Genomic DNA, 22099 nt, shown 5'->3' with positions numbered 1-22099 from the left:
CTGTTTTCCTGCTTCATCTTCGTCTAGGTAACTTAGCAGGTCGCTAGAAAAAAATATAATCGGTGTTGGTCATCTGCCTCCGGGTCGTTCGAATAGCCAAATAATAGGTAGCAACGAGATCGTTTAGCAGGACATCGCCGGTGAATAACCTTAACGATCTGGGCTGCTATTGTCTTCCAGCCGGTTTTTGGATTATACATCCACCGAGAAATCGCAAACATAGAAATGAAAGTGGACATTCAGTGTTAGAGAAATGAGATCATAGGTTAAAGGTGCTCAACAAACTGATAAAGTATGACTACATTTGGCGAACATCTCGTGTTAGCTGTAATCAAATCTAACTCAAACATTTCAGCGGTGTTCCGCTTCAGAAAGCCTCACGATTCGTGAGTATTATAGTGTCCGTGTAGCATGTGAACCAAATAAGAAAATATTCATGTCTTTTAAATGAATAAGGTACTTTTTCAATTTTTAATGAACTGTGAAAGGAAGGAATTAAATATTGAAACCAAACAAGTTTTATTCAGATATTTCGAAAATTTTATTCAATTCGACAATACCCTCCTAACTTCACCGGCGTAAGCCCCGACTGCCGAACTATAAGCCCTGCGATACGATAGACTAGTTCTTTTCATCTGATGATTTTGTTCAATAGTTCTTCGACCTTAGCCATCGTTTCGCAAGGCCTTGGCTACCTCTGATGTGCTGCCCGACAGACGCCTGACTTCCCTTCAGCAAAAAGTTGCTAAAGGAGTGCAATTTTGTGGTCATTATAATAGTTATCTACAGCATTTTTCTTCGCTATGACATTAGATTGTTCTTTTCATTTATTCGCGGACCAGCGTACAGTTCTACGAGCACGAGCAGGCGATAGAATCAAATTTCCATTATTCTGTTTTCTTTTGAATTCTTAATCACGCTTTCAAGTCAAAGGGATTCTGGATTCCAAGTAGATTGATTCAGTTCATTTCCAGCATATTGGTTGGAGAATAGCAAGGCTACCGCCGATGAAACATGTTTGACATCGACACTCGCTGAAAAGAGGCGAAAGATAGATCGAAGGTTCGAAAAGTACCGAAAGGTAAATGGACAGTAAAGTGTACATCGAAGCGGAGGCAAGGAGTGTGTTACTTACTTCGAGTGTGTACTATACAACATACACCATGTGCGGGATTTGATACTTGGTAATACCGTTGTTAGCCGTGAGCTTAGATACGGCACTCACATAGTCTTGGGGCAATAAATCATGTATTCCCCTAATTTCCATAATCCCGAACTCTACGCAGTCCGCTTTACATTAGCCAGCTAGCCGCGTTAGTTACGACATAACCATCAGCTCCATGTACAAATTGTAGAGCGTGTTATCGGCGGACCTGCAAAGAAACCAAGCAAACAGAAGTACATTGAATCGTCATGACGGAATGTGTGGCTTAACTAATCGCTAGATAGTTACTCGGGTATAAGATCATAGTATCGTTTCATCAGTAGCTGCAGCCGTTCCCAGAGCGAATTGTAGTGGCAGTCCTCGTTGTACAGATGAATGACCATCTCGCGCAAGTCCAGGCAATTTTGGCAACCGCATCTGACCGGAAATATGTGTTCTCCATGAGCTTCAGCAGCACTGAGAAGCCCGGGTTCGCTAGCAACCTGCGTTGCCGGCTCGTTTTGAGGAGAGCTGCATTTGCAGCTGTACACCACGGTTTTCTGCGAGAGCTGCTCCAAACACTGTTTCCAACGGGAGTCGTATCGTTCTTCTTCGGCTTCAACGGCCGGCGTCAGCTCACTGGTAGGTAAGGCTACGGAAGGTCCGTTTGTTCCCGGGTTGCCGCTACCACCTCCGCCGCCGTTCTCTTGCACTAGGATGGACATTTTCACGGGGTTTTGCGTCTGCGTTGCAGCTCTTTTCGGTTCTCCTAACACGCGCCAGTCGGCACTTGTTTATGTTTCGATGCTTAACGCGCACCCCTAATGGTATCCGCACGCACAGCACAACCGGAATTCGCACCACGCGATGTTTGAAATTTCACAAAAGTTTTGTCGCCGACGAACTAGTCTGTCGGAAGATGCATCCGCCAACCAGTTCACCAAAGCTGGAAAACACACGCAGAACCGCGTTTCGCCGAGCGTATCTACGCTCTTCTTCTATCGCGGCGGCGAAGAAGAAGACACGAAGGGAGCTGCAACCTGCGGAAAGGACTACTGCAGTGGGCCCATTTTTGGACGAGCGGAAAACCGGATAATTTGTGGAACCGTGCGGTACAGCAAAGTATCGAAATAAATTTACCGAAAAAACTTCCTTGGCCCTTACGAATTGTGAGTGCCCAATAGACAAAACTTTTTTTCTACTTCTTCTTTATCGATCTGACACTTCAGGCGGCCGTGAACCAGCCCAGTCAACAAAACCGCCGCTCGGAGAAACCCCGCGTCCACACTATGATCCCGGTTTAACATGGCAATCTCGGTATAACTTCAATTACGTCGGTTTCGGAATATGATGAATTGTTGAAACATGTACCGTAGTCCCAGACAAGCATATGGAGTGAGAGATGTTACTTTTTATTATGGTTCTTTAAACCGTTTTAAATCGGTATTGTTAAACCAGCTTGTTGATCCCTTTCTACTAACAACATATAAAACGTTGTGTCTTCTGAATTGACAAGAAAAATGTGTTTCGACAACAAGCTCGATAGTTGTCGGAACAGCTGCCCCAATTAAATTCTTTATTCATCTCCCTTCATTTCTCATTTTCAAAGTTTCCATCTTTTTTAAATGAACGAACATTCAATTTTTACAACAAACAAATCATCAGTTATCTCTGATTTTGCCAATTTATTACTCTAAAATCTGAGAGTGTAGAATGCAAACAAAACACCGAGTATTGTAAAAATCCGGTTGAACCGGTGTGGACGCGGGGTTTCTCCGAGCGGCGGTTTTGTTGACCGGGCTCGTTCACGGCCGCCCGAAGTGTCACATCGATAAAGAAGAAGTAGAAAAAAAGTTTTGTCTATTGGGCACTCACAATTCGTAAGGGCCAAGGAAGTTTTTCGGTAAATTTATTTCAATACTTTGCTGTACCGCACGGTTCCACAAATTATCCGGTTTTCCGCTCGTCCAAAAATGGGCCCACTGCAGTAGTCCTTTCCGCAGGTTGCAGCTCCCTTCGTGTCCCCTAAATTGTGGGGTACACCTTCCTGCGGAATCGCCGCCGCCGCGACAGAAGAAGAGCGTAGATACGCTCGGCGAAACGCGGTTCTGCGTGTGTTTTCCAGCTTTGGTGAACTGGTTGGCGGATGCATCTTCCGACAGACTAGTTCGTCGGCGACAAAACTTTTGTGAAATTTCAAACATCGCGTGGTGCGAATTCCGGTTGTGCTGTGCGTGCGGATACCATTAGGGGTGCGCGTTAAGCATCGAAACATAAACAAGTGCCGACTGGCGCGTGTTAGGAGAACCGAAAAGAGCTGCAACGCAGACGCAAAACCCCGTGAAAATGTCCATCCTAGTGCAAGAGAACGGCGGCGGAGGTGGTAGCGGCAACCCGGGAACAAACGGACCTTCCGTAGCCTTACCTACCAGTGAGCTGACGCCGGCCGTTGAAGCCGAAGAAGAACGATACGACTCCCGTTGGAGACAGTGTTTGGAGCAGCTCTCGCAGAAAACCGTGGTGTACAGCTGCAAATGCAGCTCTCCTCAAAACGAGCCGGCAACGCAGGTTGCTAGCGAACCCGGGCTTCTCAGTGCTGCTGAAGCTCACGGAGAACACATATTTCCGGTCAGATGCGGTTGCCAAAGTTGCCTGGATTTGCGCGAGATGGTCATTCATCTGTACAACGAGGACTGCCACTACAATTCGCTCTGGGAACGGCTGCAGCTACTGATGAAGCGATACTATGATCTTATACCCGAGTAACTATCTAGCGATTAGTTAAGCCACACATTCCGTCATGACGATTCAATGTACTTCTGTTTGCTTGGTTTCTTTGCAGGTCCGCCGATAACACGCTCTACAACTTGTACATGGAGCTGATGGCCAAGTCATCTCTAAAGTGGCTAACTGATGCGCGAACGAACACGGAGAAGATGACCCACGTATCGCTTGCGTCGAATCTACCGCTCTCGAACGAGATGACGTTCGTGAAACTATCGAACGTACTATTGACTCGCGATCCGCATCAACTGTTCGAACTGCTGTGCTTTCAGCTACGTTCAATCGTGCAAGCTTATTGCGTGGGATTTGAGGAACTTATCGTAGAAAAAGGAGATGGCGAACGCCATTTTAACCCTCCCGATCTACTGAACTACATTATCGATGGATACGCTAAGCTGATTCAATCTGCAAGCACGGTAACTCCTCTGCTACTGGCGCTACAGCAATGTCATCTAAGCAAGTTCAACCTCACCTGGCTTCTGATCAATCAGCGCATCTTTCAGCGCTACTTCTACTATGAAGTTCAAACCGTTATGCAGGACTGCTTAGTCCGGCTACCAAACTCTTTACCAGAGCGCGAGTACTGCGATCTAAACAGCCGATACATGCTGTTTGAGGAAGAGATGCGCAAGGTGACACACGTATGGAGAGAATCTTGGACATTGCTCTACAATTATCACAAAGATCCGGAAGATTGCGAACGCCGTAAACGCATAAATACTGTTTATGCGGTGCTGATGGATATTCGAGATTCGAACTGCACGTCGCAAGGCTCGGAGCTGTTCGAAAACCTAGAGCGACCGTTGGCTGAGTGGCTAGATCTCGAAAATAGAAAGTTGGTATGGGAATACGTGGTTTATTGCCTCAAGACTCGGTGGGTGCCGTGTCTAAGCTCGCGGCTAACAACGGTAACGCCAAGCATAAAATGCCCCACATGTCAACGTATGTTCAGTACACACTCGATGTAAGTAATCCCTTGTCCTCCGCTGCAATATACACTTTACAATAGCTCTGATGATTTACCTTTCGGTTCGTTTCAAATGTTTTATTTCAGCGAGTGTCAATGTCAAACATGCATCATAGGCGGTGGTGTAACTAAGGCCAAAAAAGAGCCTTTCTGCAATCGATGTTCTTGCCTCAAATCTGTTCTGAACAAGCAAAACAGCTTGAAAAGCCAACCGTCTTCCGAGACATCGGATAGTGTTTTCCTCAATGGTCATCATTCGCTGAAAGGTGGTCTACTGAACGGTACGGAAGAGAATGGAAGAGAACCTGCGGACACAGCGAGAGATGTGAACAATACGGATCTGCTAAGCTTGAGTGTAGTTCCTGTCGGAGCTGAGGTAGGCGCGATGTATCATATTGCTTGGGCCATGTTCCGACACGTTGCAAATCGTCTCCCATATACGGAAACCACGCTGGAAAGCAAAAGAGTTTGTGCGTTTCAAGTTGAGACCTGTCCAAAAGTGGCATGTCGTGTGGCAATTAACCTGCTTGGAATGCAGTACCCTCTCAACCTGACTAAATTGCTGCTTAACTCGTACGAACCTGTAAGTGAAGAAGCACGACGCATCACTGAAACCGACTGGAACATTAAAGCTCGCTGCGTCCTGCGTAAGCTATGTGACGATATCAGCAAGCGGCCCAAGATCGATGCTGAAGATCGTATGTTTCCACTCGCATTGGTTGATGAACTATGGGAGACGACCAGCTCCTCGCCCAATCTCTCCAATCGTCGCGCATCTGAGTTGGCTGAGTGGTTCATGGTGGACACGGAACCTCCGTCACGCGAAGTACTCAATCAATATTTTACAAAGTTTTTGGCGTTAAAAAATGGTGACATTGTGCTGGATATCGATGCTTTTTTGGCGGAACGCGCAGTCCGCCATCGCAATGCGGTAATGTCACGCCGCTGGCGTGAAACCGTCGTTCAGAATTTAAACTACAAATCCACCGAACTACTCACATCCTGTTCGTCCTCGCTTTTGACACCATCGTCATCGTCTTCGTCTTCTTCATCATCGTCGTCGTCATCTACACTATCGTCTACTTCTTGCCCCTCTTCCTGTACGAAATCGTGTCACCATTCGATGCTGCCGGGTGCGTGCGCGGCCAGCGCCGAGGCAGGTGACGCCGTGACTACGATTATGCAGCGAGTGGCTGTAACAGCAGCTGCCGCCTGCTCCTTCATAGAACCGTTTGCTCGCCCACAAATAGACGAAGAGAATGTTCAATCTAATCTGAACTGCAATCACTGTCTGGACGATGTCATATCGAAGAAAGAGGCTTTAGATGATTATCATAATGATCGTCATAAAATGGCATTCATGGGAGTAACAGAGTTGCTCAAGGAGAGTCTGGGTCGGCAAAGCAGCACAACAGATGTAGCCACGACCCTGCGACACGTTGCCAAGGCCGGAGAACTATTTAAAAAAATCATTTCGGATGAGAAGAAAAAAGGAGATGGTACCACTGGGCTGCCGAATGGTGTAATATTGGAAGAGGAATCCCCGAAAAATTGCCCCATAGTGGTGAACAGAAAGCCACAGGCAGCTGAATCGCCGATTATAAGTGTCAAGGAGACTCTTGCGTCTATTTCTACCGGTGAAACGCTTCGCATAAATGCTACTTCACTGCCAGCGTATCAAGCATTGATTGCTCCATCGGTCGGTTTACTAAAGAATCAACTAAATCCCGCAACGGTATCTGTCCCTACAAAAGCAAGGTTAAATGAACCAAATCCAGTAAGCGCAAATAATGTGCCACATTCTGCTGCCACCGGTTCTCCGAAAGCAACGATATCCCATCATGGAAAGGCGAATTTGCAACCGGCCAAATTGTCTACGTTTGCGAATAGAGCGTGTGAATTAAGATCACCAAATGGAATTGGTACATCTAACACGGCAGATAGCGGTAGGAGCCCCAAACAACAGACAACATTTGTCAACAAACCTAAAACGGTTACAAACCAAAACAACAACCCAAGACCTCTCGACAATAGCTCAAAACCGCCACCGCCGCCTTCTTCGAACGGATCGCCAACTTCATACCACGGTAAGGCTTGTCCTTGTGGAATACCATCGCATGCGCCGCATGCCTCGGCACCGAATACGCCCGGTTCGTCCTCTTCCAAGGCGACGCAAGCAACGGAGCATTGTAGTGCAGCATCGGCAACATCTGCTGCGCATCATCACCATCCATCGCACTCAAAAGATGATCACAAAAAACCGTGCTATCACAGGGTGGCTCCAGGCAGCTGTTCCGGCGATAAAGTGGACGTCTGCTACTACTGCACGCTGTTTGGGCAGAGTGTATGTTTAGTTAGTTTCGATTTTATACTATTAGAATCCATCACATCTATGCTAACGGTTATGTCTTTACTTTACCTCTTACAGGAGTGCAATCACAATCAGCGAAGTAACGAAACGCGTGATCGATTACGGAAAAAAGTGAAGCAATTGCAGAGCAGCAAAGAGCAACAACAGAAGCAGCAAACAATAGCGCCCATTCCGACGCAAAAACCTTTGGTGAGCGGTACAACAACGGAAAAAGTTACCGTTGCGTCTGCATGCGGATCAACATCCGTAACCGTTAAAGGATCGTTACCGGGAAACAATGGTGCTGTAGTCACTGGCAGTGTAAAGGGAGCAGCAGAAAAATCTGACAAACACTCAAAGAAAGCTGGCGACGCATTTCAATCAATTGAGGATATTCTGCGTTTCATTGAAGGCGACGACGCAGTCAGCAGCAAAAGTGCGGGTGCCTCAAGTAAAGGAGCTGACGGAGCGAAACAATCTGACAAGAAGATAAAAAAGAAGCACAAAAAGTTAGAACAAAAAATGATCGCCAAACTGGGTGAGCTGCGAGAACAGTTCTACAACTGGGTGAGGGACGAGCAAAAGGCAAACCAGCGGCTCGACAGTCAGTCGAAGTTCAGCAAAAAAGAACGAAAGCAACTGCTGGAAGATTTGGAAGAGTTGCGGGAGCGTAAAAATGCGCTGCAAGACGAAATCAATACGCTGGTCAGCACGATACGCACCAGCGTACCCGATTTTTCCTTCAAACTGGAAGCATTTCCTTCACCAGAACCATCATCATCCCACAAGGCAGGGGTGCCCTCTGGTACTATGCCACCACCAGCACCAAAGCCTTCGAACGTTTGTGCTGCCACTTTTGCAAAACTGCAAGAAACGTTCACTCTTATCCAACAACAGAAGCAATTGCAGCAGCAGCAGCAGCAGCAACAGCAACAGCAACAGCAAAGTGAACTTTTGGCGCAACAATATCGCCAAGGGTCGGTTCAAGGTGAAGATCGTGGTAACCGCCGCATGGTGACCATTAAACGCACGTTTTTGCGACACTCTGAGCCACAGGTAACTGTAACGGCTAAAGGAGAGTCACCGGACATGGATCAGGTGCTTTACACGTTTGTAAATGGGCAAATCGTACCTGCGGAAGAATGCGGTAAAAGTGCAAGCGGTACCGGAATCAACGCATCTACCGCGATATCGTTAAAAGCGACTGAGGCAACGATGCTATCGACCGGTAATGGTTCACGAAAAGTTGATCTTGTGACGGAGCTTGACCTGCAGGAGCAGCTTGAGTATCTTGAGCAGTTGCAGCAACATCATCAGCAATCATCCTCGAACAACACAGAGGAGCTACCAAAGCGATCGTCTCGATCAAAGAAAAAGTCCAGTGGAACCAACACTGTCAGTAGTGGTAGTTTGTCGACCCAACAGCAGCAAACAATTTCAATTCATGATGTGCTGCGACAAAAAGTGGAATTGATGCAGAATCTACAAAACGATCACAAACTATATAGCGAGGTGATGATGCTGGCCTCTAAGATGAAGGAAAACTTGCTGTCATTGCGGAACAATCCCAAAAAAACAGTTGAACCATGCGCCGAAGGGGCATCGTTGCCTACGGATAGCATGAAGAAGCCACCGGTCTCGGCAGAGGTAGAGGCATCTACTGAGCCTCAAATGAAGAGTAAGAAGAAGAAGGAACGTAAAAAAGACAAGCTTATCGATGAGATCGATGAAATTGTCGCACGGCTCAATCTACTCGACAGTGACGAAGAAGAAGCTACTAAAGCATCTACCGGCAAGGGTAAGAAGTCCGGTAGCGACTCGAAGGTGGTTTCCAATCGAAAGCAGAGCAAAGATTCCATAAATTCAGCCGGGAGCAGTGGTAATGGTGGTGGTAAAGTTACCAACACCAAACAATCGGCAAACAATAAAAACGATCGGTCTCGAACGGCCAACGATCAGCAGCACCAATCGTCGCAAACAAAAGTTCTTCAGCAACCAGCACAAGGTGCCAAGCGGCCGCCTTTATCAGAACCAGCTTCAAAGAAGAAGACAGAAAGCATAGAGGCGACGCGTCCTTCCAAACCAGCTCTGGCTAGCAAAGAACGGTCAAAGGAGTCTAGTGCGCGCGTGGCTACCACTATGGTGGTCCCGGCTTCAATTACTACCACTGTATTAGCAGAAACGAAAATGCGAAAAAAGGTTAAGAAAACGTTTATCGATCCCGAGTTTGATAATAATGCCTTCCGGTTGCTCAATCAGGATGAATCAGAGTCGGAAGTAGAGGAGGTTGATGGGGAACAGTCCTTGCAAGAGGAAACTGCTGTTCAAAAAGCATCGATTGTTGACGCGTCGAACGTGTCTGCTGTATTGAAAGATTCCACTAAAACGACAGTTCCGATCAATCAGCTAGAAGAGAAAACCGCGGCTAGCACTGGCAAGGATACGAAGAAGAAAGCAAAAGAATCAACTCCTACTCTGGCCGTCAATGAGAAAAGCAAACAAACGCGAAAAAAGGAAATCAACCAACAGGAATCTACAGCGAGTGGACAACAGCAACATGTGCAGGTTGCTGATGCTAAGGTGGTCGAATCACAGGGATCGGCGGATATGAGTCGCCCAAAGAAACTGACACCAGCCCAATCGATGGTAGAGAAGATCAGCGCCTTGTTGGATAGTCCGGGGTTGTCGCATCGACAGCGTAAGCAAATGATTCGCCAGTTGGAACAAGCTCAGGCAACGATTCAGTCGCAACTATTGCTCAATAGCGCCAAAGCGGTAAAAGCGAAAACTCCGCAGGCATCGCAGGCGACGGCAGCTGCAACGAAACAGACGGATAAGTTATCCAGCTCCAAATCTGGTACTGCGAGCACCGTAAAAGCATCGAAAGATTTGGTCGCTTGTAACCCGTTGCAGAAATCAAAACAACAAGTACCACCGCCGGCATCGATTACCTCACAGGTCGCTCCGACTGCCAGCGTGTGCACCAACAACAATCTAATGGATCAGCTGAGTCGTGGTGTACGCGTAGAGGGGCTAAACTTGCCACCTGGTATCACCCTGACACGTGTCGATCCGTGCCAAGCCGGAGCAATTAAAGCAAAGCGCGATTCAATACGCTGCGAACCGCTTAAAACAGTGGCCCCTGATCCAGTCACCATGATGCCTGGACCGTTTGTGGGCAATCCACTCAGCCAAGGTATGTTCGTGGTGAATCCGATGGCAGCGGCATCCGCCGGCCCAGCGATCATCAGCACCAATCAGCATCATCCGATGACCGTACCGTCCGATACAAGCCATTTAGGTAATGCAGGCAACCGACCGCTTCTTGTTAGTGAATCGGACGCCAATGGCAATGATAGGAAGAAGCGAGGAAAGCGGCGCAACAGAAACAAAAACAAAGATCTCGAGAAGATGCCTAGTGTACCAAGCGTCGGACTTAGCAACAGTGCTGTATCCGGTGGAGGTATGATGGCAACAAGGAAACCGGATGGCAGTAATATCATAACACTGCGCAATCCAATGTTTCAAGGATTGCCTGGAGGACCAATGGGTGTACCGGTTGCCGGCCGTTCAGCGGATCCTCTGATGCCAGATGTCCAAGGGGCTCGAACAACTCTCGGTTACGATCAGCAAGCAACGATCTTCAAAAACGATAACGGTATGTTCACCATCCGAAATCCAGCTTTGCACCATGCCCTTTCCGGTGGTGTACCTCCTGAGTCGTCCGGATTTCGTCCGTTCAATGCAGCATTCCTGGTCGAGAATGGTATAGTGCCAGCAACCAACGCTGCTCCGTACAGCCAAACGTCAACTGCTGCCCCCCTGGTTACTGTTTCCAGTGGTGGTCCCATGACTAACAGCGGCAACGTTCCGGGATACCTTCAACAGCGTTATCCCCCTCCAACACTGCCAGGCATCGGCACTGGAGACGGTCTGATGGATGCTACTGGAAGTGAACCACGCAAATGCAAATCCGTTATAGGCAGCGAAATGAAAAATGCACAAAAGCACAAACAACAGCAACAGCATAACTTACACCATCAAGGAGCGATATCATCATCGGTATCTGGCAACTGGCAGCATATGAATGGTTCCAGTAACGATCTTTACATACCGTGCTCTCCAAGTGCGTCTTCGATGGGCAGTGAGATCAGTGGTCATCATCGTCAGCCTCCCTATCCGCAGTTCGATGATTACAACCTTCGGTCTCAAGAACAGATCAATACACTAGCGTCAACAGCCAACAACGTTAATAACTACCGGGGAATGGGGCAAGCTGCGAGCAGTGGATTATACCAGCATACTCCTGGTGGTGGTGTTCCATCTGCAAGTGTCAGTGCGATCGGTTCGGAACGTTCGCATAGTTTGTTTGGATCGGAGACAACCGGAGTCAACAGCATTCCTCATTGCTGCGATGACGATGCGCCAAGTCCGTTCTATAACAGTGGAGGAATCGCTTCAATGAATCGATATGATGATCTTTCCTTCCTGCAAAGCTTGCAACCGGGCCAGAGGCTCAACAGTGAGGTAAGTGCAATGTCTGATCCTTTCACATTTCGACGCTTTAATAGAGAGTGTTTATTTAATTGTAAATCGGTTTGATGCACCAATTCCAGGTTACCATTCACACCATCAACGAATCGAAGCTGTTACGGCAGCAATCGCTGAACTTGAATAATGACATACAAATTACGAGAATTCCTCCTCCCAATAATGGCGGCAACCGATCATCGGGGATGTCTACTGCTTCTGCAGCAGGTTCAAGTATGTCGTTGCAACAATTGATGCAGCTGAAGCAACACGAACAACAACAGCTACACTTAGCGAACCTGAGCCCCAATGCAGCCAACTCTATCGGCCCCGGCAATGGTGCTGTCCCGAGAGGACCTACTGTCGCACATAACGATTTCATCAATAATCGCTCTTCAATTATTGGATCGCCAGTGTCGGTTGCTGCATCATCGGAGAGCCATTCGTCAGTGCACGATATGAATGCCAAAAGATTTTTGAACGAATATCAGCTGGGACAATTGCAACAACAGATGCATGATCTTCAAATTCAAGCATCTCCTAGTAAGCAACAAAGGCCTCAGATACAGCAACCATTATCCGGTGATTTCGGAGGTAGGAAACCCCTCCAATCTTTTTGTACAATAGCTTATACTTATCGTTTCCAACTTTTTAGACAACATTTTCACATCGAACCATATGCTCGGCATGCCTGATCTCGATACGGATGATATAGGATCATTCAAGCACTTCAATTACTACTTCGATCAAGCCAATGGCGCTAGCAAGCGACCGGAACTCGTAGGCAAGAGCCCTTCTTCTTCTGGTAGTAGTTGTAGCACCAGTAAAGCACAACTAGGCGAAGGTGGTAAGTTAGACAGTGCCACCTGCGCAACCGAGTCCATCTTCAGACTGATGGATAGCGGTAATCCTGGTGGTGAGTGTATAACCGATGAACATGAACGACCACAACAACCACCGATCGGAACGCCTTCCTCCAAACACGTGCAGCAACAGCGGCTGCACCAAAATGGCACGCCGGTTTCCTGTTCGGCCTCAGCTTCGTTGGTATATCCGGCCACTGCCGATAGTCCGGCTTCGTCGGTATCCGTGTTTGATGGTATCTCGTCGTCGCTAAGTAGTCAGACACATTCGCTCGACGACCTTTACACCGGTCTGCTAGCCGCATCGCCAACTGCTTCCACCGCAGTTGGTGGAGTCAGCGTTGCTGGATGTGTCAGCATGCATCAGAAGCCATGCGTCGTGGCTCTCCAGCCACAATCGAACTCGGACCCTATCTTGTGTGGTTCGACAAGTGTAACCGCCTCCTCGAACGGGCCATCAGAGACCGTCTCATTATACGGCGATGAAAGTGTGGAAGGTGAGCCTGTCGAAGGCAGCAATCAGTAATCCGTGCGAGTGCAGCCGAGTACGTCATCATACACTATGCGCTACAACTAATGCAGTGATCCTACACATCCGTTCACTGGATGGATACTCTGAAAGAGTAAATACGCTGTACCGCCAGCGCCAGCACCTATGGGCAGCAAGTGGCCGCTATAAGACAACTTCAACGACCTATTCATTGTCGTATGCGGTAACGTTCGATACGGAATTAAAAACGTCTACTGTATATAGGATTGTTATGATTGAAGGACATACAAGAACCGACGGCAGCCATTGAAGCATAGAACCGCGACAAAAACAGGTACGTTTGCAGTGATCGCCGTTTTATCCCAACACCAACCAACCAACCAGCCAGCTAACCAATGCGTCATTTTCCGGATGGTGATAAGAGAACCGATATGTTTAAGAGAAGCAACATGAAATAGAGCGATGAACTGAAAAACAAGTAAGTTCTAAAGTGACAGATTACTTTACTATACACAAAACATCCTGAAACATTCCGATTACTTTTGAACCATTGTTTATTAAAAATGCGAGTAAAGGTGAATATTTATATTGATTTAACGTGATATTAGTAATAATTCGAGCTATGCTTTCGTTTCGGCCGAAACTTCTGCTCGTTCACACTGGTTGCACAGCAGTAGTTCTTGATTTACCTAACGGGGAAAGTACAGTTGAAGCTCGATAATTTAAAGAGATTATTTTCGTTGAATGGTGATTATAAATATCTCTTAAACATCGATCTGTAGAAAAGCAATGATAAAACGCTAATTCACCCATAAAGACAAGTGTGGCCAGTGAGAGCAGCACGCCACACAAGAGGAACCCCCCCGAAATCTGATTCCACTTCAAGCTAGATGGTTCTGGATCTTCTTTCGCGTTGTTCCAGTAGCGATCATCCCGAAACTGTTCGAGCCATTTTTGCGTTATGCCCGCGGCCTGCAGGCGTAGGATATGGGCATTAAAGGTGTCCGGTAAGGGGGAGGTGTTGGGAAAGTGAAATCCTAAGTTATAAGTGAATCCGGTGTTTTTACCCACGTATATAATTCCCTTGGTGCCGTATTTCTTCACATAGTAAGCGATAATATCAAGCGGCAAGGCTATAACTTCATCCAGTTTATGTTTTGACAGGGCGTAGAATGCGTCATCAAAGTTGATTGAATCGTTGATTATTCTGATGCGACTAGAACGCAGAATTGATACATTTATTAAACCAGAAAAGGAAACCTCGATCCGCTGTTTGTTTACCTGGCTGGAACCATCGGGTTATCCTTATAAAACTGGCTTGTCGATCGATACATACTGAACGTCAGGCCGGCCTTGTTGATGGCACTAATTGTGTTTAAATCGGAAGCCAAAGAAGCAGAAGCTTGCAATCGCTTAAACATACCGGCCTGGTATAGTGTCCGTACAACTAGCGTGTTAACGATGAAACCAATAATGAAAGCTCGCGAGCTGTTTAGTTGAAATTTTCCTGCCGAACCTCCCATTAACAGGATCCACAAGGTGTACAGTGGGTAATGGATCCTTTCAGATATTGCATTAGGGTTGAACTTCGCCAAAAGTAGTGTGGTCATTCCAAAAATTAAATATCCAACAGCAATACAAATCCAAGCATCGATTGTGAACGGTTGAAATAATTTCTCGAGCGATGTGTACGGCTTTTGAGGCGGTATCGCCATTATCATTTGTGTTAGGTGGCTCGGGGTAGCCTTCAGAAATTTATTTCGGCTTAGCGAGTACCCGAGGGAGCCGAATCCAAAGTCTACTTCCTTGCGCTGAATCATACCCACTAGACCGGTGCTATTAGTAGGGTGCATGATTCCCCAACGCACCTTACCCTGCGGTTTTAAGCAATCGATTGAAAATTGCAATTTCTCTGCTATTGCTTCTGCTATAAACATTTCCAAACCGAAGTAAACAGTTGCATTACCTTCTCTCCGCGACATTGAGTAGGGCTGCACCTCAACGGTACCTACTTTTAGTGGACATCCGTGAAAATTTGCAATCCGATCACCAAACCAATCACTCGTAGTGATAACCCATTTGTCGCCTATATGTAACCTTCCATGTTCTATTGGCTCCACCATTCCACACTTATTCGCCCGGTAAGGATAGTACGTGTACGCCACGTACTCCTCATCACTTGCCCGACAAATCACCATCGCATTGATAATCGAACTATTCCATAGTTTCTCCATCACTTTGCTAACGACATCGCTGTCTGATTGCTCCAGGAACACCGTGTAATACCCACTGAACTCGTATGAACCGCTATCCATGTGACTAATAATATTGCAAAGAGATGCATAATCCTGCACGAAGAATACGTTATAGAATGCGGGTCGTCGCTCGATTATTGGTAGATCTTCAAATGATATCACCATCCAGTCGCTGTTCTGCTTCACCATGCTGTTGATAAGATCTGCTTGAAACGAAGTGGCCCCACGCGACTCGCCGTTTTGCACTCGAATGTTAACATATGTTTCACGATCTCTGTACGACGTACGCACAAATGAAAAGATAGAGCTTCTTGTGTCGCTCTGCACCTTTTCAAGGAACAAATTTTCACCAGCAACTGAATAGAGCACAACACAACCGATGAGACAAAGCTTTTGTAGCATGCTGTCGATTGATTTGTTTGTTGCAAGATACTTGAACGAATCCTTTCCATCCTTTTTATATCACGGGGACAGCGTTGGGTCGATTTGTTTACAGAGTAGTTTTCCATATTACATCTAAAATATTACCTCCGAGGACAGAGGATATACGTAGTATAGGTTGGTGGGAAACCGTACCAATAGAAACTCATTTGTCTATATATTTCTCGTTGAGCAGCACCGATTTGTATAATAGCTGTCTGTATGTCGACTGGATAGGTAGAACAATTTCCACGCAAACAGTTGCTATCGTTGACTGCTGCTACTGTTGTACATTGAGTATAGAAATGCGGCATGGTGCAGCCGGGAAGTAATCGGTCGTATACGGGGCGCGTTCGAAGGACAATACATTGCATTTGATGTTTGCATGCATGTGCATGGTGGTACTTGGAGACCATCGTGACGGTAATCTGTCTATGACCACATTTCAATTTTTAAACGATGTATAAGAAAGATTTGACTTAAATTACTACGTTTTCTGCAGCGATTTACTATTTTTTATGCAATAATGTCGCATAGTGACTAATGTCGGGTTAAATTATATTGATTAGTCAGCAAAAATCTCCACATTGCCAAACGCAGTGTCGCTAAACTGTTTTGCAGGTTATATTTATTGGGACATGAACAAAACTGTCTTGTCAAAATTTTGCCGATAGTAGATTATAGTTTATATAAATTATAATAATGCACGATCATTTACTGTAGAATGTGTAAACACTTTCTATCACATAAGTGTGTAATTAGGTGATGCATTAGTGCGTAAAAAGGAATTTTCTATCAGGGTTCTTTAATTGATCCACAAAAAAGTGTATCCACCCCTGCAAGAAATTTATGTTTTGGCTTTTTCCCCAAACGTCTTAGTAAAAAAATAAAAATCGCATATCAATAGATTTTTTATTCTTCTTTATTCTATTTTTTATTTTTTGCAAAAAGGCCCACTAGAAAAAATGATATCACAAAAATAGTCAAGAAAAGTACTTGTATTGCTTTGTATGAAAATTTGTGTTGTATGTATGGTTTTCTCTTCAAAATAATCTATTGATGTACGATTTTGACTTAGGTGTTTGGAGAAAACAGCTAAAACTTTAATTTCTTGCAGGGGTAGGATATTTTTTTTTCATACTGTATAATGAATTGTGGCGCTAGTTGCTCAAATAAACTATGTTCCCAAAGAACATGGTTGATTCTTTTTTGGTAAACACACTTCAATCGCGAAAGCAACTGTTGCCAGACACATAAGGGACATCCATAAATAGAAACCTCCGGAAACCTGATGGAGTTGCAGCGGGGTTGGTTCATTTTCTTTTTTCTCGTTAACCCACGTATCCGGATTGTCGCGATATTTTCGCTGCCAGTGAACTATCAATCCACTATCATAAAAACGACTAATGAGTTCATCGAATGGTTCCTTTAGGGCGGAGGCTTTGGGAAAGTGAAACGCTATGTAGTAGCTTATACCGGTATCCCGGCTAACGTACACCATGCCTTCTTGGCCACGTTGTTTAACGTAATACGATATCGACTCCAACGCTATAGCCATCACACCTTTGGTTCTATGTTGCGAAATGTTGTACAAAATGTCATCCCAATCTACATTTTCCTCATCGATGATGCATATTCTGTGAACAAAATAAAATATGGTTATAACTTGTAGCCACTATCAACGAATCGCCAAAAATCATATCTTACTTACCTTTCTTTTACTGACGGGTTGTCGATGAAAAATGGTTCAGTGGATGGATACATGTAGTAAAAGAGTCCAGCGTCATTGATATCATCGTAAGAATTCAAATTGGATGCAAACGAATCGATGGATCGCAGATATGTGAATAGTTCCGATTGATACATATTACGTACGATGAACGCGTTCAAGATTAAACTGATCATGTAGATTCGGGAGCTATGGTTTTGCACGCTGTTTGCTGGTCCGCCCATTAGTATGACCCAGGTGACATAAATCACGCCACGTTCATTTTCGAACAAGGAATAGTTCAACCAATATAGCAGCACGAGCGAAAAACTGCTAATTATCGAATAAGATACGACGATCAATGCCCACGATTCCACTGTGAAAGGCATAAATAATTTCTCCAGTGATGTGTAAGGATTTCGTGGTGGAATGGCCATAGTGAGTTGAGAAATAATACTAGGAACACTCGAACGTAAATGCTTGCTGAGCTTCAGATTAAGGCCAGTTACACCAAAACCTACATCTACTTCAGACCTCTCCAGCATTCCCATGAGCCCGGTGGTATTTTCCCCCTCAAATACACCCCACTTTTGATTTCCAGGTGGTGTTATGTAATTCATGGAAAAGTTCAATTTTTTTGCAGTGATTTTCATAATTTCCACTTCTAATCCGACAAACTCGGAGCTATTATCTACAACCCGTGCCATTGAAAATGGTTTTGCATCAAAAGTTCCCACATTAAGCGTACAACCATTAAAATTTCGTAATGAATTGCCAAACCAATTGTCGGTACTGTTCCAAACATTATTCGTATAGCAACCCAAGGACTTTACTCGCACTTCTCCACAAAAATTTGAATCTTCGTATGGATAGTAGTTATAAGCACAGTAATCTGCACTCTCCTTTCGAACTATGAAGGCCACATTGATGATACGCAGTTGCCAGAGGCGAGAGAACAGCTCCCTCATCCTATACTCATCTACACTTTTATTTCTAACGACCATGATGTAAACGCCAGCGATATCGTACAACTTTACATCCAAACTCCATATAACCCTTTCAAGAGAATCATAGCATTCGGCAAAGAAAACATTTTGGTAAAATGTGCCATTGCTTCGTGGACAGGAACTGTGTACTGTTGCGACCAGCCAGTGGCTCTGCTTCTGCAATAGCTCATTTAAGAACTCCATTTGAATAGCACTTGTTCTTGTGTTACGCTCAAGCTCGATTCGAAAATGCACAGGAAGTTTGGAGCTGCGATAGTAACTTTCAAGCGCCGAGATAATATAATTGTTTCCATCGTCGTCATAAACCTCTTCTATGAAAATTGCACAATATATACAGTTTGAGAAAATTGTCACAATAACTGATATGAACGATGCTCGCATGATGAAAGAGCAAGAGAGTTTGAACGTGTCCGTCGCATGGTTCATTAATTTAAACAATTTGTGCTGCTACATTGTAACAGGATCTAGCAATTCAAACAGTATCGAGCATGATCTAGCAATTCAAACCATTACAATTAGGGCAGTGGTGGTCAACACGTGTCCAGCGGGCTGCGTGCGGAGTACAGACAATGTTTACGATACCCGCGAACCCAGCGAACTAATCGTTCCGGGATTTATGTGTGTATCAATCTGTTTATTGTAAGAATTTCATTCCATATTAGACATATTTAGATTTTTAGACATTAGACATTTTTAAGGACTGTATCTAAACCATTTCATTTGTGTTCTTTCTAACCCAGTGTTAAAGTTAGACAGAGTTTCGATTAACTGAACTAAAGCGCTGTTAGCTGTTATAGGTGTTGGAAAGTGTTAATTACACCTGGATATGTTTCTATTGATAAGAAAATATGCATCGTATTTTGACGCCCCGATGCACTGATAAGCAATTTTGGCAGCAATTTTGCCTGGGGCTATGACAAAAATCGGAATGTGACCCGCGACATCCTTAGAGCTGGTCACCACTGAACTGGAGTGAACGAAATAACTTTGAAATATCACATTTAGAATTGGTACTATTCGTACTTTTTTCAATCGATAGATTGCTTCTGCTGCTAGGAGAGGCCTACATTGTATTGAACAGAGATTGGCATCCATTACGATTTGTATGGCAGAAGAAAAAACAGTTTGATTACTTCACCTTATTGATAGCATTTTTCCTGCCCATAAATATCTCTACGAAAAACACAACCGTTGCTATAACAAGAAGTATTCCACACAAGAAAAAGCCTCCTGATATTTGGTTCCATTTCAAGCTACTCGGTTCCGGATCATCCTTCTGTCGCGACCAGTACCTAGTGTCCTGAAATGCGGCTGGCCAGTATGTTAAAAAGCCAGCAGAATGAAAACGATGTGTCAGTGTATCGAATGGCTCCTTCAGCGAAGTAGTGTCGGGAAAGTAAAACCCCGTATTATAAGTTATTCCAGTGTGTTTGGCTGGGTAAATAACGCCTCGATGACCATTTTTCTTGACGTAGTAGCCAACGCAATCGGCGGGTAGGGCAACAACGCCATCTAATTTATGCTGCGACATGCTATACAGTAGCTCTTCCCAATCCTTCGTATCGTTGGTTAGGATACGTATTTTCCTGTAATACCGATCGTACAAACAGATTTAGTAGAATATATGCTTCTACTAGTAGCGGGTTGGACTTACGATTGATCGACTAAAGGGTTGTTAACGTAAAACAGGGAAGTTGTTTTGAACATGTAGTACAGCTTCCCAGCCTGATTGATGGCAGCGAGCGTGTCTAGGTTTGATGATAGGGTTTCTGATACTCGAAGTTTTTCAAACATTCCTGCATGGTACAGCGTACGTACTACAAGCGCGTTCAAAACGAAGGTCATAACCGCTAGCCGTGAACTGTTTAGCTGGAGATAGGGACATGGACCACCCATCAGCAACACCCACAGTGTGTATATTGAGTTTGGGAACGTTTCCATGCTCTTCATAAAGGGTAAGTGGAAAATCGCAACCGTCAAAATACCGATGAATGTATAGCTAAATCCAATGCACAACCAGGCGTAAAGGCTAAATGGCAGAAACAACTTTTCGATTGATGTATACGGCCGCTTAGGAGGAATAGCAAGTAGAGTTTTGCCACAATGAGTCGCTGTTCCCATCTTGAGGTATCTATTTCTATCGTTCCTAAAGACCATACTACCGAACCCAAAGTGCACCTCGTTTCGCTGTAGCATGCCAACTAGACCGGTACTATTCTCTTGGCGTATTACACCCCACCTAAAATTCCCACCGGGAACTCGGTACGTTAACGAGAAATTCAGCCGCGAGGCTATATTCTCTGCAATTATCACTTCAAAACCGGAGATATTTATTCTACTGCCTTCGTAACGATGTATCGAGTAGGGCTTCACATCAACAGATCCAGCTATCAGCTGACAACCGTTTAGATTCGCGTACTTATCACGAAACCACGTATGTAGCCTTTGCCAGGTGCCACCAAGTGAACGATCCTGCTCTATTGGCTCCACCATTCCACACTTGTTCGCCCGGTAAGGATAGTACGTATACGCCACGTACTCCTCATCACTTGCCCGACAAATCACCATCGCATTGATAATCGAACTATTCCATAGTTTCTCCATCACTTTGCTAACGACATCGCTGTCTGATTGCTCCAGGAACACCGTGTAATACCCACTGAACTCGTATGAACCGCTATCCATGTGACTAATAATATTGCAAAGCGATGCATAATCCTGCACGAAGAATACGTTGTAGAATGCGGGTCGTCGCTCGATTACTGGTAGATCTTCAAATGATATCACCATCCAGTCGCTGTTCTGCTTCACCATGCTGTTGATAAGATCTGCTTGAAACGAAGTGGCCCGACGCGACTCGCCGTTTTGCACTCGAATGCTTACATATGTTTCACGATCTCTGTATTTTGTCTTCACCACTTCCACGAGTAAATCCTCCGCCAAGTGGCTGTTGTGCTTCAGCAGGACAGCTAAAGTCGAATGAAATAGCAGCAGTAACAAGTATAAATCACGCGCTGTTGTCATTTTGACACGGACCGAACGAATGATGACGGGCCGTGTGTTAACATGCGTATATTAAATACTCAGATTCCCGGGAGGCTTGGAAACTAGTTAATAAATATTTGCCTTATTCGTTTTGCTTTTCCATAATCATGTGGGCACACCAGTGTAATGTTGCCAAATTGCTTTGTTTATCGACTAGTGGTACCGCACGTCTACAACAAGTTTACACTCTACGGTTTTCATGTTTGCCGGCTTGAAAATTTGCTTCCGTAGCTATCATAGACTGCTTCCGTGCCATTGAAGTCACGCCACACTCAACCTTATTAATGAATCATTGCAAACTGGATACGGGTTATAAGCATGAAAAGACATCTTTCATCTATGTTCTATTCAAAAATACATGGGTGCAATTATAGTTGATGAGTTTCGTCAAGTTAACAATTTTCATATTTATGACAGAGGGTTTAGCACTAGTGAAAAAAACCCACTGTTCCTGATATTTTGAAATGCTTTGTACATTAGTTTAGAATATTTTACACAGCTTTGCAAAGTTAAAAGTTTGATCACATTGATTTTTT

General features: G+C 45.0%; 3 protein-coding genes across 4 annotated transcripts; 1 reads left to right on the top strand and 2 right to left on the bottom strand.

Moving 5' to 3' along the window:
* Positions 1-408: 408 nt before the first annotated feature.
* On the bottom strand, positions 409-2311 carry LOC125959092 (uncharacterized). Its single transcript, XM_049691870.1, has 3 exons — positions 1454-2311; positions 1136-1373; positions 409-1034 (listed from the first exon to the last, which is right to left on the bottom strand). The coding sequence occupies exons 1-2, from the start codon at positions 1867-1869 to the stop codon at positions 1319-1321; spliced, it is 471 nt and encodes a 156-aa protein (XP_049547827.1). The 5' UTR covers positions 1870-2311; the 3' UTR covers positions 409-1034; positions 1136-1318.
* Positions 2312-3007: 696 nt separating this feature from the next.
* Positions 3008-13607, top strand: LOC125959066 (uncharacterized). Of its 2 annotated transcripts, none has more exons than XM_049691819.1 (6): positions 3008-3906; positions 3987-4892; positions 4983-7239; positions 7324-11772; positions 11862-12369; positions 12431-13607. In XM_049691819.1, the coding sequence occupies exons 1-6, from the start codon at positions 3491-3493 to the stop codon at positions 13162-13164; spliced, it is 9270 nt and encodes a 3089-aa protein (XP_049547776.1). In that variant the 5' UTR covers positions 3008-3490; the 3' UTR covers positions 13165-13607. The 2 variants fall into 2 exon arrangements, with proteins under 2 accessions (XP_049547776.1, XP_049547774.1); XM_049691817.1 differs by having other exon boundaries at positions 4983-7248.
* Positions 13608-13782: 175 nt separating this feature from the next.
* LOC125952113 (uncharacterized) lies at positions 13783-15572 on the bottom strand. The gene is made up of 4 exons (XM_049681387.1): positions 14410-15572; positions 14200-14344; positions 13938-14100; positions 13783-13817 (listed from the first exon to the last, which is right to left on the bottom strand). The coding sequence occupies exons 1-4, from the start codon at positions 15570-15572 to the stop codon at positions 13783-13785; spliced, it is 1506 nt and encodes a 501-aa protein (XP_049537344.1).
* Positions 15573-22099: the final 6527 nt, after the last annotated feature.

The sequence above is a fragment of the Anopheles darlingi genome, chromosome 2, assembly GCF_943734745.1.
Source record: "Anopheles darlingi chromosome 2, idAnoDarlMG_H_01, whole genome shotgun sequence".
Lineage (NCBI taxonomy): Eukaryota > Metazoa > Arthropoda > Insecta > Diptera > Culicidae > Anopheles > Anopheles darlingi.
Note: the sequence above shows the minus strand (reverse complement) of the source record. Positions and strands in the feature narration are given on the sequence as shown.

What these genes read in the sequence shown, in the direction of transcription:
- LOC125952113 (XM_049681387.1), bottom strand. Translation starts at nt 15,572, where the DNA reads ATGGTGAAGCAGAACAGCGACTGGATGGTGATATCATTTGAAGATCTA. An exon ending in AACCCGATGGTTCCAGCCAG is followed by an intron (nt 14,345 to 14,409) that starts GTAAACAAACAG and finishes TCTGCGTTCTAG; the next exon opens with TCGCATCAGAATAATCAACG. An exon ending in GCACCAAGGGAATTATATAC is followed by an intron (nt 14,101 to 14,199) that starts GTGGGTAAAAAC and finishes CTACGCCTGCAG; the next exon opens with GCCGCGGGCATAACGCAAAA.
- LOC125959092 (XM_049691870.1), bottom strand. Translation starts at nt 1,869, where the DNA reads ATGTCCATCCTAGTGCAAGAGAACGGCGGCGGAGGTGGTAGCGGCAAC. An exon ending in TACTATGATCTTATACCCGA is followed by an intron (nt 1,374 to 1,453) that starts GTAACTATCTAG and finishes GTTTCTTTGCAG; the next exon opens with GTCCGCCGATAACACGCTCT.
- LOC125959066 (XM_049691817.1), top strand. Translation starts at nt 3,491, where the DNA reads ATGTCCATCCTAGTGCAAGAGAACGGCGGCGGAGGTGGTAGCGGCAAC. An exon ending in ATGTTCAGTACACACTCGAT is followed by an intron (nt 4,893 to 4,982) that starts GTAAGTAATCCC and finishes GTTTTATTTCAG; the next exon opens with CGAGTGTCAATGTCAAACAT. An exon ending in TTGGGCAGAGTGTATGTTTA is followed by an intron (nt 7,249 to 7,323) that starts GTTAGTTTCGAT and finishes TACCTCTTACAG; the next exon opens with GAGTGCAATCACAATCAGCG.